Source organism: Procambarus clarkii, chromosome 11 (assembly GCF_040958095.1).
Source record: "Procambarus clarkii isolate CNS0578487 chromosome 11, FALCON_Pclarkii_2.0, whole genome shotgun sequence".
Taxonomy (NCBI): domain Eukaryota; kingdom Metazoa; phylum Arthropoda; class Malacostraca; order Decapoda; family Cambaridae; genus Procambarus; species Procambarus clarkii.
Window position 1 is genome coordinate 42,915,225 of NC_091160.1, and position 13,537 is coordinate 42,928,761.

General features: G+C 39.2%; 1 protein-coding gene across 3 annotated transcripts in view; it reads right to left on the bottom strand.

Annotated features, from left to right (window-relative positions):
- Nucleotides 1-13,537, bottom strand: part of LOC123758447 (bridge-like lipid transfer protein family member 3B) — a 95,849-nt gene that overhangs the window by 50,459 nt on the left and 31,853 nt on the right. For all 3 annotated transcript variants that reach the window (XM_045742879.2, XM_045742880.2, XM_045742878.2), the window contains exons 10-13: nt 12,290-12,476; nt 3,116-3,208; nt 2,629-2,795; nt 723-969 (exon numbers count right to left, since the gene is read on the bottom strand). In XM_045742879.2, the coding sequence (XP_045598835.1) occupies nt 723-969; nt 2,629-2,795; nt 3,116-3,208; nt 12,290-12,476 (694 nt within the window). The remainder of the gene's footprint in view (nt 1-722; nt 970-2,628; nt 2,796-3,115; nt 3,209-12,289; nt 12,477-13,537) is intronic.

Consider the following 13,537-nt stretch of genomic DNA (forward strand, 5'->3'; position numbering starts at 1 on the left):
CCAAATCCAATTAGAACAAGTAACCTATACACCTCCTGGTGACCTAGGAGGCTGGTTTGATCCCGTTGTCCAGCTCCAGAGCATTTCTCATAGAGATATCATGTTATTGTGATTTCATTGTGTACAGGTGGAATTAGTTTTTGCTTGCTCATTTGCACACTAGAGAGGTAACACCTGAAGTTGATGACAGAGGTAACCCTTTATAACCTCACTATGATAAACAACCCCTCAAGTGATGAAACGCTCCAGAGGGGCCAAAGTTAGTCTGACGTAGCCATGATATTAGAGTAATCTCAAGAGTGAGCCATGCAGTGCAAGGGTTAACAAACTGTTGCAACATCACTAACTGTCCACTTCCTTAAAAAAAATGTTGATTTTAGAAAAAAAAATATAATCACTGGTAATCTTGGACATTGGTAATGGAATTTTTATAATCCATTACGTTTAGAACATTATAAGCAACCTTAATTAACTGGAAAATATCAGTGCATGAGCATATATGGAGAGGAGAAAAAGAAAAGGCAGTAGTTGTTTCCTCACCTGAGAGTTGCTCCATGCAACACATATTGTCTATGTCCGCATTATCTAACCACTCACCGATAAAATAAAAGCAATTTCCAGCTATGCTTTACTAGAGTACTTGAAGAGTTTTCTTACTCCTGATATCTTAAAGTTTATATAGTAAATTCTGCACTTATAAAATATCTTAACAAAAAACTTACCCATGGCATGCTTCACAAACTTATGGCATATGGGTTGGAAGTCTGTTGATGATGCTGGAAAAGTTGAGGCAAAAAAGAGCTCTCCTTGCTGGGCTGCCTCAAGACTAGTTGCCAGAGAGGCCAGAGACCCAGGCAGAGTTGGGTCGGCTGGTCGCATGTTGGAGAGAATGACTCGGGATGCCTGGATGTGCATAGCATGTGGACGGTCTCGCTGGTTACTGTGTTCACCCACTCCATCAATTACAGCCTGACACAAAAACACACACATCCTTGAAAACTAAAAAGTGCTGTAACTGTACTAAATAGGCTATGCCAAAAAATTACAGAATATTAAATGTCAAATCAGCTCACTAATGTTTATTTTTTAACAACTACCAATTCTGAGCTATCTCACTTAGTTGCTATCAAATGTAAGATTACACTCAGTAGGAACCGTAACATGCAGTCAGGCAGACGACATTCTGATAATGTAAATGTCATGACCTTGCAAATCGTGCCCGACTGTCAACACTGATGTGTTGCCATGACACATCACCCTCTGACACCACCTGTGCAATCATTTTTTAAGTACAGTACCACTAGATGAGGAGGTAATCTTACTCTCAGTATAGACAACAAATTAAAAATAAATTTAATTATTTTAGCCCCATATAGACCAAAGATGGCACCAACATAGAGGTGCAACAGTGAACGGGACAACTTTAGCATAAAGCATTGTTATGGACAAGTAACCAGAAGAGCTTCTCCAATTAGAGTTTGGTTAAGCCTGCCTGCTTGACCCACTATGACCCACATCAGGGAAGGTTAAGTTGATTAACTAAAATGGACTCTGGTGGAGCAGTGGTAACACACTTGCCCCACTCCTTGCAAACAACTTGATATGGGATCGAGTCCTGGCCAGGGTGGAGTGTATGGGTGGTAAGCTTTAATTGTTCACCAAGATGTAATTGGGTACCTGATTGTTAACCGATTGATGGATCATGTTTCAGGAAATAACTAGTGGATAATGCTCCCCATGAGCTATGGGAAGGGAAAGCTCTCGGCCTGCTAACAGGAGTCGGAAGTCATCTACTCCTGTATCGACCTGTGTGTAAAACTAGTAGGTGTAAAACTAGTAGGTGTAAAACTAGTAGGGTAAGGCTCACCATGAGTTATGGGAAGGGAAAGCACTCGGCCTGCTAACAGGAGTCGGAAGTCATCTACTCCTGTATCGACCTGTGTGTAAAACTAGTAGGTGTAAAACTAGTTGGGTAAGGCTCACCATGAGCTATGGGAAGGGAAAGCTCTCAGTCTGCTAACAGGAGTCAGAAGTTGTTTCTCTACCCACCTGTGTAACAAAGAAACTCTTCTAACAACTGCATGTTTAAGCCAAAGCAGTATGTTAGGACAAATCACCATCAGTACTACAGGAGGACTGTGGCCCTCAACAAATGGGATTCTCATTACCAGTTTGTGAGTAATTAGGAAAGTAAACACTTGGGTGATATACATTACAGAGGCCACACAAATTGGTTCCAATCCTTAGTCCAGAATGACTAGGAACCTTCTCACAGTGAAGTACAGTAGTTCAGTACAATGAAGTATTGTACAAAGCACCAACATATAGCCAATAATAGTGTCTTGTGTACCATGTTCCAGAAACCATGCTAACCACAGAGATTTCCACCCAAAAACACTCAATTGTCTTTATTTTTAACTTCATAAAAACAATTTATATAACGATACCTTCTTAATTAGCTTTCAAATAAAAAATCATTAATGAACAATGATGATTTACAGCTGTAACTGAACAATTCCAGCACCTGTACCCCAAACCACTACAGCAGGAGCGTCATTTACATTCCCACCCCATAACTATTTCAAGATAAATTGAAAGGAGAATGAAAAACTGAACAAAGTAACTTACTCTAGGCATGATGGCCTCTAAGTGTACATCGAGGTAGGAACTGGGCGATGGCTCGGTAACGGTGGCACGTTGCAAGCTTCGAGCAAAGGAGTTGATCCAGAGGATGGAGAGAGGATCAAATGTTACTTGTAAGGGATTCAGTTGCAGGTACAATTTGGGAGGTGGCACTGAAAAATAGAAAGGAAAATAATTTGTAACTGCAGTGTGAAAATGTATATTGAAAGTACTGTACTATAACTATGTAAAGTAACAGTGCTTTAATATTTACTAAAACATCACATTTTAACAGATTCGTTGACTGCATACAAAAATATTACATAATAATTGAGAGGATGGGTTAAAATTTGAGCATATAGTGCAAACCCACTCGTACAGAATTTGGTCCAACGAGAGCTCGGATGCACTGGAAGGATTCCATTTCAGTCATAAATTAGGTTGAAAATTTATAAATAAAAAGAGTGGATATGAGACCACAACTATGACTAACCTGGGAACTCTGAGTCTGCTGGATAATAGTACGTGGTAAACTCCAGGTGGAGGCTGGCCATCTGTGTAGGCAGCTTGAAGCGCTCCTTGTCCCCTAGAAAAGTTAACCATTTCTTGTCAAGTTTGCACAATAAAAAAAAATCTTATCTAAATACCTTTAATGCTTGTTTCCTCCAGAAACACCCAATCCCTGAGGGGACATGGCCTCAAATTATCTTCCCCTAAACATCTTAAGCACCTTCAGAATATTTTTCTCTCTATTGATATTCATTGCATTCACACATTCCACGACTTATTACATGAGCCACAAAATAAATCAAATCGGTGCATCAGTTCACCTTCAAGTCGTCTGCATTCTCAACATAATGCAAGTAGCAAGCACAAAAATGATTTGGCATGAACTAAAGCACTACAATTCAGGAGCCATTATTAGGAACTAAACACCAATTATATAATGAAAATATAATCCTTCACTTCATGCTTCAAGCTGAGAAAACAAAAGTATTGAAGAAATATACATAAATTCTCTGTTGTGAACAGAACTGTAGACAGTTGGCATCAGTTAAATGAGAGGGTAGGTGCTGCCATAACCATCGCAAGCTGTAAAACATCACATAAAGGTTACAGGGAAGATGGGACATCCCAAGCATAGCTCTTATTCTGTAACTACCCTTAAAATAGTTACACACAATGTACTATACATAGATTTTTCACAAACATCATGCAGTGCTACAACTATAAGTGTGTGATCAAATGGTAAAACAGACAATATCAATGAAAAACAGACAAGCAATAAGGTAGGTTGACCAGACCACACACTAGAAGGTGAAGGGACGACGACGTTTCAGTCCGTCCTGGACCATTCTCACAATCGACTTAATAATGGTCCAGGACGGACCGAAACGTCGACGTCCCTTCACCTTCTAGTGTGTGGTCTGGTCAACTTACTTTAGCCACGTTATTGTGATGTTTCGCAAGCAATAACATAAGTAGTTAAACATTGCTGTCATTTGGAAAAACAATATAGTGAAGCTGTAGAAACATTTGAAAAAGAGTACAGTGTGACATCATAGAGCCTGCTCTTTTTGTGTATATCTTAACTAAAAATGTTAAAGAATACTAATGGGTTACTACAACACAAATACATGAAGTCGTGATGTTGGGCCCTTTGACTACCATGCACTACACCATGAGGCAAACTAAGACTCCGGTGTTAAATATAATGAAATGCCCCTCTCTAGTTTGTCCTTGGTGCTTCCATATTCCTGGGGCCAGATTCACGAAGCAGTTACGCAAGTACTTACGAACCTGTACGTCTTTTCTCAATCTTTGGCGGCTTTGGTTACAAATATTAAACAGTTAATGAGCTCCGAAGCACCAGGAGGCTGTTTATAACAATGACAACAGTTGATTGGGAAGTTTTCATGCTTGTAAACTGTTCACTAAATGTAACCAAAATCGTCAAGATTGAGGAAAGATGTACACGTTCGTAAGTACTTGCGTAACTACTTCGTGAATCTGGCCCTGGTTACTAGCCCTTCGAAGCCACCAAGGACCCACAATTAAGAAACATTTCATTATTCAATGCTGGTTTTCTGGGAGGGCTCCTATGGTGTTAACAACCTGGAACAGAGAACCACCATAGGAGCCCTTCCAGAAAAATAATAGCAAAAAATTTAACCCACAACACTAGGGTATTTTATGACTTGTGAATACTGAAATAATGTTGCCATGCACTAGATCTATCCTTGAGCAATCTCTAACATATTTAGTTAATGACAAAACATTATTTGTGAAGGGGACTACAAGGCGAGCACACCAGAGGTAGTATCTACAAGCGTATCAAATCACCTGTTTTCTTCCGTTGTTTTTTGTTGTGTCCAGCTTTATGGTGTTGGGAAGTAAGAGACAGTAAAGTTAGAATAAAACAGCATGACAGTCTAGGAAAAGTAGGCAGTCTGGGATTCAACACGTAAAAGGCTTGGCAATGCATAATTTTAATAAGATGACACCAGAGACGACGACTTGTATGACTAATATTTTACATTGCTTCCGTTTTTTTAACCCTTATTAATAATTCTATTATGTTTTAAGTCGTCATCTCTGCTTCAGATATCATATTCCAAGTCATTGTTGTCGTCTCTGTTTCAGACTAAACATTCATGCAAAACAGGTTACTCAGGGTTGGTATATGAGAATGCAATATGTCTTAACAGTAAAGAAAGCAAGTTAAAAAAGCCATTTTATTACTTATTGCTGCTTCCCTAACTGTCTAATTTTGAATAATCCATAAGGATCAATATTAATCACTTGCAATGCAAATAAATACAAATGTTAAACAGGAAACTTTAATTTTCAATGTTGGTCATTCCTTACATTATTTTTATGAACTTTCTAAATGGTAGCTTATACAGTGCAAGACAATAGAATACATAAAATAAAACCCCACTTTTAAGTGGCTTCAACTAGACCATAAATATATTAACCTCTCAGCTTGATGTGGCTTATACTAAACTATAAAATACATTACTTAATGTTCTCACTTGTAGAGAATTGAAATTGAAATTGAAATAAGTTTATTGAGGTAAAATACACACAAAGGGATGAGGTAGCTCAAGCTATTCTCACCCCGTTCAGTACAACGTGTTAGTACATACATAGACACACATCACAAACAATAAACCTGTTACCAAACATTCTGAGAGATAAACATGTACATTTCCTCCTTCACAAGTAGTATGGTATCAGACGTACACAAATACTTTTATGACCTAGTTATACGGATAATTCAACAAAATATTACAGTCTTGGTGCAAAATTCTTATATCTCTCAAGAATATCATCAACCTTTCCTTTGTGACACATCCAGGCTATTTGCTCAGGAACAGTCCTTATCTCAGTGTTTCTATATACATTAATCAACGGACAATCAAGAACATAATGGGCAAGGGTGTGAGACCTTAACATACCACATAGTTTACACTTCGTGTCATTATCATGAACACCTATCCCATATTCCCAGTAATATTTGTACCCAAGCCTGAGCCGCATGTACACAGAGTCACTCCAAGCATTTCTCCTTTTACCATAAGTGAAATGGGTGTTTTGACTCACATACATGTAGTGTTGCATGGTTAGACTTCTCTCATACATTATCCCTCTCCTCTCCACTCCTGCCCGTGCCTGAATATTTCTGATTTTGCTTCTTATTTGTCTCATTGTGAATTCACATTCAATGTCAATTTGTGGTTTTGATGTGGCACGTTTGGCCAAGTCATCCGCCACCTCGTTGAGCACTATTCCAACATGAGATGGAATCCACATGAATTTCACACTATGACCTTTCAGCTGTATCTCAGTTATTCTTCTCTTACAATCCTCAACTATAGACATGAAGACTGGGTTTCGACTGTTTAAGGACTCCAGTGCTCCTCGGCTATCGACAAATACAAAAACATTTTTGTCGTCATGACGTACTTCCTCCAAACACGCCAGAATGGCCTGCAGTTCAGCTTGTGTGGATGATATATAATTACTAAGCCGGAGTTCAATTATCCTGTCCACAGTCCCAAACTCCGTATATTCCCTTATTAGGACACCACACCCTGCCCTGCCATCCTCCGCCACCGACCCGTCACAATATACATGTAAACTGTTGCCTCTTGGTAACCGAGATATCATGCTTCCATACAAACACCGTAATTGTCCCGGTTCATGATGAATTTTTTTCACCTTGAGGGGTACAATTTCGACGTCTATTTTCTGTACTTTCCAGGGAGCAGACATATTACACTGTCGAGAGGGTTTACAGCAGTCAAGTACATCGTATTCCCTGAGGTCATGAGCTAATCCCCTCGTGTAGCGTGTCTCCCTCAGTTTCCTGGAAGTGTGTACGTCACTCAAGCAGGTCTGAACGCTCTCAAACAACTTATCCCCTCCTTTTCTCCGCATGAAACGAATAGCTACTCTAGTGTTAATGTCACGGACTCTATCACACACACACTGTAAATTTAATTCCATTCTCATTATTTCAATCATTGCATTTCTTTGACATCCAAGAATAATCCTCATAGCCTCGTTCTGTATCAGCTCTATTTTTTGAATTCTGCCTTGGCCTGTGTAAGACAAAACGGGTGCTGCGTAGTCTATCAGGGACCGAACAGTGCTTATGTATAACATCCGTAAGATAGGTACCCCAACACCTTTACCAGAAAAAGCCAGTGCTTTTAGAGGATGCGGTACTTACCAAATTAAGATACTTTTAACTTTGAACTTGTGAGGCCTGTACACACATCACTAACACTGTGACTTGTGAAATGTCATTTTTTTTTTAGATATGTAACCTTAAATTTAAACATTTCTGCCATAAAAAGCCAGCATGAATGTAATAAAATGCCATTTTTTGGATTGAGCCCCGGAGGATTCCTGCAGTATTGGACTGATATCCGCCATATTAGTCTATAGCATCAGTTACTGGAGTCCATATGCCTACCGGGAACCACGAGCCATAACCTGGTGTCTTCAGAGAGGTGAAGGGAGCAATGGCTTATGAACACTCCACTGTTTGAGAGTATAGTCATGTCTGCCATCGACTTGGGGTGTCACCCAGAAAGGTAGGCAAACTATTACAAGCCCCAACTAGAAAAAACATTGCAACCCAAGACTGAATAGAGGCTAAAAACTCTCTCTCTCTCTCTCTCCCCCCCCCCCCAAGAGAAAACAACAAACAAGCAAGCAAATGTTTACTCAACCAGTTTGCCCACTCATTGGCAACCCCCCTCCCTCCCCAGGAGGGGTTCTCTAGCTATCTAGATAGCGATCTATCTAGCTATCTAGATAGCGATCTATCTAGCTATCTAGATAGCGATCTATCTAGCTATCCAGATAGTTAGATCTGATAGCTGCAGGGTGCCAATGGGGCTCCTCCCATAAAAATAATAAATTATCTAACTACACACACCGCACCGCACTAAAGATATAGAACCCTTTGTTGTAACTACCTGATACACAAGTGTGGATGAATTCACTACAAAAACTTCACTGAAATAGTCCCTTAAAATCACTTAAGATAACTTTAGGTAACGGAATAATATAGAAAATGACCCCTTAGAAAGTTAACATGGACACGACTAAAATAAAATCATATTTTTTAATGATAAATACTGTAATTTAAATCAAGCAAAAATAGTTAAAAAGTGATGCCTTTTGAGTACTATATATGTTGGACATGAAGCATGCAATTTTCTGCAAATTTTCTAAAATCATGCTAATATTTCAGATACTTTTACTTCTGAATAACATAGATCAACAAAATATTTTACAAAAAACAAACTTACAAAATATCACTAAGAGAAAACACATGATGTTAGTGTGTTCGGATGAAATAAATGCCATTACCATATCTCAACCACAAAATCTTGCATTACTTGATCAAATATTGAAGCTGTGGGATCAAATCTGCATCCCTGTATTCCTCAGCCATATGATGGGCTTAAACGTATCTCAAACAGAAATACTATGTGACTTTTTTTTTTAATACACATATCACATTCTTGCAATTTCATTGTCTTGCAACACATACATACTTAATTAACACTCTTTTAAAGATCCACAAACTAACTTCCTCCTGATGTGTTGCCATTCATACAAGAACTTCTAAACTATTTCCTAGCACACATCCTTCCCTCTGCCTGCCACCACCACCACCTCTTCCATCACTGGCTATAGAGGCAACTCCTGCCTTTTTAAATATTTCTTCATTCCTCCAAGGAACAGGCCAAGCTCTACATAAAGTATGGAAGGCAGGTTTGTGTGTGTTCAGAGTCAGACAGACTGGCAAGTGTGTAATTACTTAAGTGCAGTTACAGGATGAGAGCTACGCTCGTGGTGTCCCGTCTTCCCAGCACTCTTTGTCATATAACGCTTTGAAACTATTGATGGTTTTGGCCTCCACTACCTTCTCACCTAACTTGTTCCAACCGTCTACCACTCTGCGAAAGTGAATTTTCTTATATTTCTTCGGCATCTGTGTTTAGCTAGTTTATATCTATGACCTCTTGTTCTTAAAGTTCCAGGTCTCAGGAAATCTTCCCTATCGATTTTATCAATTCCTGTTACTATTTTGTATGTAGTGATCATATCACCTCTTTTTCTTCTGTCTTCTAGTTTTGGCATATTTAATGCCTCTAACCTCTCCTCGTAGCTCTTGCCCTTCAGTTCTGGGAGCCACTTAGTAGCATGTCTTTACACCTTTTCCAGTTTGTTGATGTGCTTCTTAAGATACGGGCACCACACAACCGCTGCATATTCTAGCTTTGGCCTAACAAAAGTTGTGAACAATTTCTTTATTATATCGCCATCCATGTATTTAAAAGCAATTCTGAAGTTAGAAAGCGTGGCATAGGCTCCTCGCACAATATTCTTTATGTGGTCCTCAGGTGATAGAAAACTATCTAGAACCACCCCTAGATCTCTTTCTTTATCAGAATTCTTTAAAGATTTCTCACATAATATATAGGTTGTGTGGGGTCTGTGTTCTCCTATTCCACATTCCATAACATGGCATTTATTAACATTAAATTCCATTTGCCAAGTGGTACTCCATATACTTATTTTGTCCAGGTCATCTTGAAGGGCATGACAATCATCTAAGTTTCTTATCCTTCCTATTATCTTAGCATCATCAGCAAACATGTTCATATAATTCTGTATACCAACTGGTAGATCATTTATGTAGACAATAAACATCACTGGTGCAAGAACTGAACCCTGTGGTACTCCACTTTTGATATTTCTCCAGTCCAATACATTGCCTCTGATCACAGCCCTCATTTTTCTATCAGTCAGAAAATTTTTCATCCATGTTAGAAGCGTACCTGTCACTCCTCCAATATTTTCCAGTTTCTAGCACAACCTCTTATGTGGAACTCTGTCGAAAGCCTTTTTTAGGTCCAGATAGATGCAGTCAACCCAACCATCTCTTTCCTGTAATATCTCTGTTGCTCGATCATAGAAACTGAGCAAATTCGATACACAGGATCTTCCAGATCGAAAACCATACTGTCTGTCTGATATTATATCATTTCTCTCCAGGTGTTCTACCCATTTAGATTTAATTATTTTTTCCAATATTTTGACTATTACACTTGTCAATGATACCGGTCTATAATTAAGGGGGTCTTCCCTGCTTCCACTTTTGTAGACTGGAACTATGTTAGCCTTTTTCCACACATCAGCTACAACTCCTGTAAACAGGGATGCCTGAAAAATCAGTTGAAGAGGAATGCTGAGCTCAGGTGCACATTCTCTCAGAACCCATGGTGAAACTCCATCTGGACCAACTGCTTTGTTCTTATTTAGCTCCTTGAGCATTTTTTCCACTTCGTCTCTAGACACCTCTATGTGCTCTATGTTGTTCTCTGGAATTCTTATTGTATCTGGTTCCCTGAAGATTTCATTTTGTACAAACACACTTTGGAACTTTTCGTTTAATGTTTCACACATTTCCTTTTCATTTTCCGTGAATCTATTTCCCATTTTCAACCTCTGAATATTATCCTTTCCCTGCAATTTGTTGTTTATGAATTTATAGAATAGACCTGGTTCTGTTTTACATTTGTCTGCAATCCCTTTTTCAAAATTTCTTTCTGCCTCTCTCCTCACTGCCGTGTAGTTGTTTCTCACATCTTTGTACCGCTGGTATGTTTGGGGGTTCGGCCTCTTCCTGTATCGATTCCATTTTTGTGTCTTTTGGTCTCTGGCCCTCTCGCACTTTCTATTGAACCAATCCTGTTTCCTAGTTCTTCTTCTCTGTTTTGGTATAAATTTTTTTGTGCCTTTATTATATATTTCACAAAACTTGACATACATCTCATTCACTTCCTTGCCTAGCAAGTCTGTCCAATTATACTCACTAAAAATTTTTCTAAGGTTGCCATAATGTCCTCTCCTAAAGTCAGGTTTTTCAATTGCATCGACCATCATATTTTCTTCCTGATTATAACGCATTGCATACTTTATTCCCAAAAAGACATGGTCACTTTTACCCAAGGGAGGAAGGTACTGAATGTCAAATATTTCTTCCTCCTTCCTGGTAAATATCAAATCTAGCATGGAGGGAACGTCCCTTTCCCTCATCCTCGTAGCTTGTTTAACATGTTGATACAAGAATGTTTCCAGGATGAGGTCTACAAATTTACAGGTCCAAAAATCTTCTGTTTTAGCTTCATATGCTTCCCAGTCTATGGATTTCAAGTTGAAGTTGCCGACTATGTTTCTCGCGTGCATGCGTGTGTGCGTGCGTGCGTGCGTGTTCGTTCAGTCAGACTAAGTTTCAACTTTTAATTTTCATTTTTTAGCTCCTCTTGCTAATAAATTTAGCTCTTTTAGAAGAATCTCATTTGGCATTACTTCTTCTATCTTGCAAGAGCTTTTGTGCATAATCTGTGGTGTGGATAAGTGGTGCTAAAGGCTGGTACATTATACCTGGACACATGTACAGGTATCTGTAAGTAGTGATAACATGATAACACGTGTGGCAATGGATGAGAAGTACATGCACATGCAGTGTTCTGACCTATTTGATATTAAAGGGCACAGCAGCAGTAGACAATAATTAAGGAAGGTGCTACCATGGATGATAGAAAAATTGCCACAAATGAATAGTAAACAAACGATATGTGACAACTATAGGAAAAAACTAAAAGGGATCGTGTTAGTGAGGAAGACCCAAGCACATCATTTGATGAAGATAGTGACATGGAAGTGGACACAAACAGCACTGAATCAGCTCTACAATCAATGAATGCAAATCTAAGTGGTGTTGGAGTATCACCTATCAAGAGGAAGAGAATGAAGGAACATACTACAGAAAAAAAGCTACTAAAATTGCACAAGCTATAAAAAACAAGATACTGCACATGCCAGCTGAAGTGCCTGTGCTTGCTGGTTATGGTGTGTGGTGGAGGCAGCGGTGACAGAGGCAACACATAAATGTGCAAAGATGATCACAACCCATGTCAAAGTAACTTCATAAAAACCAATAAGCTTTCTCCACTTCATACTTACTTGTTTAAGATTCTTCATAAAAATAAAATACCACTTAATAGGCTCAAGATTAAAAAACAACAAGAAAGATGGATATAAAATGAATCATATACTGTATAATAATATTTACCAGAGATAAATTCCTTCGGAGCTTGTTTTCGTTTAGAAGTCGATACTCTATAAACACAATAATCATTGATACGAAGCACACAACACGATGACATAAGCTGCCGAAGTTGTGTAGCTACCACGCACTTCAGAGGGCTACCCTGGGTTGCACCACCACTTTCACCAGGCCCTGTACGACCACCCGGAGTCTGAAAACAGGATATAGTATAGTACATCAATTATACCCTATCATAGAATAATATATGATGCTACTGGATCTTGGCTCCATGAATGATTACAATGGAAGTTTAATCCTAAAGGAGAGATTTGCTCTTATTCTGTGGGTTTAATTGATCAATGATATGCTTCACAGACTAAATACAAGTAACATCATACACAAGACAATTCGGAGATTTTTAAAACTACCTTACCTAACCTAATCTAACCTAATCAAAACCAACCAAATCTATCTCAATTGAGCTCAATGCAGTCTAAGCTAATACATCCTAGACTAACAATATACTGAATATGGGCTTAAATGCAATTCAGTGCTTTGAAAGTGACAATTGACGTGAAGTTGTACAGTGAGGCCTTTCTGACGTCTCAAGTTGCTGTTTCAGCATGTTTTAGGCTTTTATTTCGTTCTCACAGGGATGATTGGCTGCACGTTTCCTCCGTGTTCATATTTCGGGCTCCAGACTTCCCCCCCAGATGAATTGTAAATATTTGTTTCTTGTTACCAGTGGAGGGACAGTCGAGCTTTTTAGACTACTTGCAACTTTTTCATTACCTTAGTGTGGAAAAGGCAAGGACCAAGGTTGGGTGGAGGCAGTTTGTAAGGAGGAAATAATGTATTAGTTTATGCAGATTATGACAATTTATGGATGGGGGAAAATCAAGGGCCACAAGTCTGATTCCTTCCCATGGCATCAATATTTACTCATAGATTCATCACTACTCCCAGGTCCCAAGCATGTGCCTGGGATTTCAGGATCACGGGTTTCAGGATTCTAGGAGCCGGTGGCTGAGCGGGCAGAACACTGGACGCGTGATCTTATGGTCCCGGATTTGATCCCGGGCGCCGGCGAGAAACAATGGGCAGAGTTTCTTTCACCCTATGCCACTGTTACCTAGCAGTAAAATAGGTACCTGGGTGTTAGTCAGCTGTCACGGGCTGCTTCCTGGGGGTGGAGGCCTGGTCGAGGACCAGGCCGCGGGGACACTAAAGCCCCGAAATCATCTCAAGATAAATTCATTCCACTCTATGGCA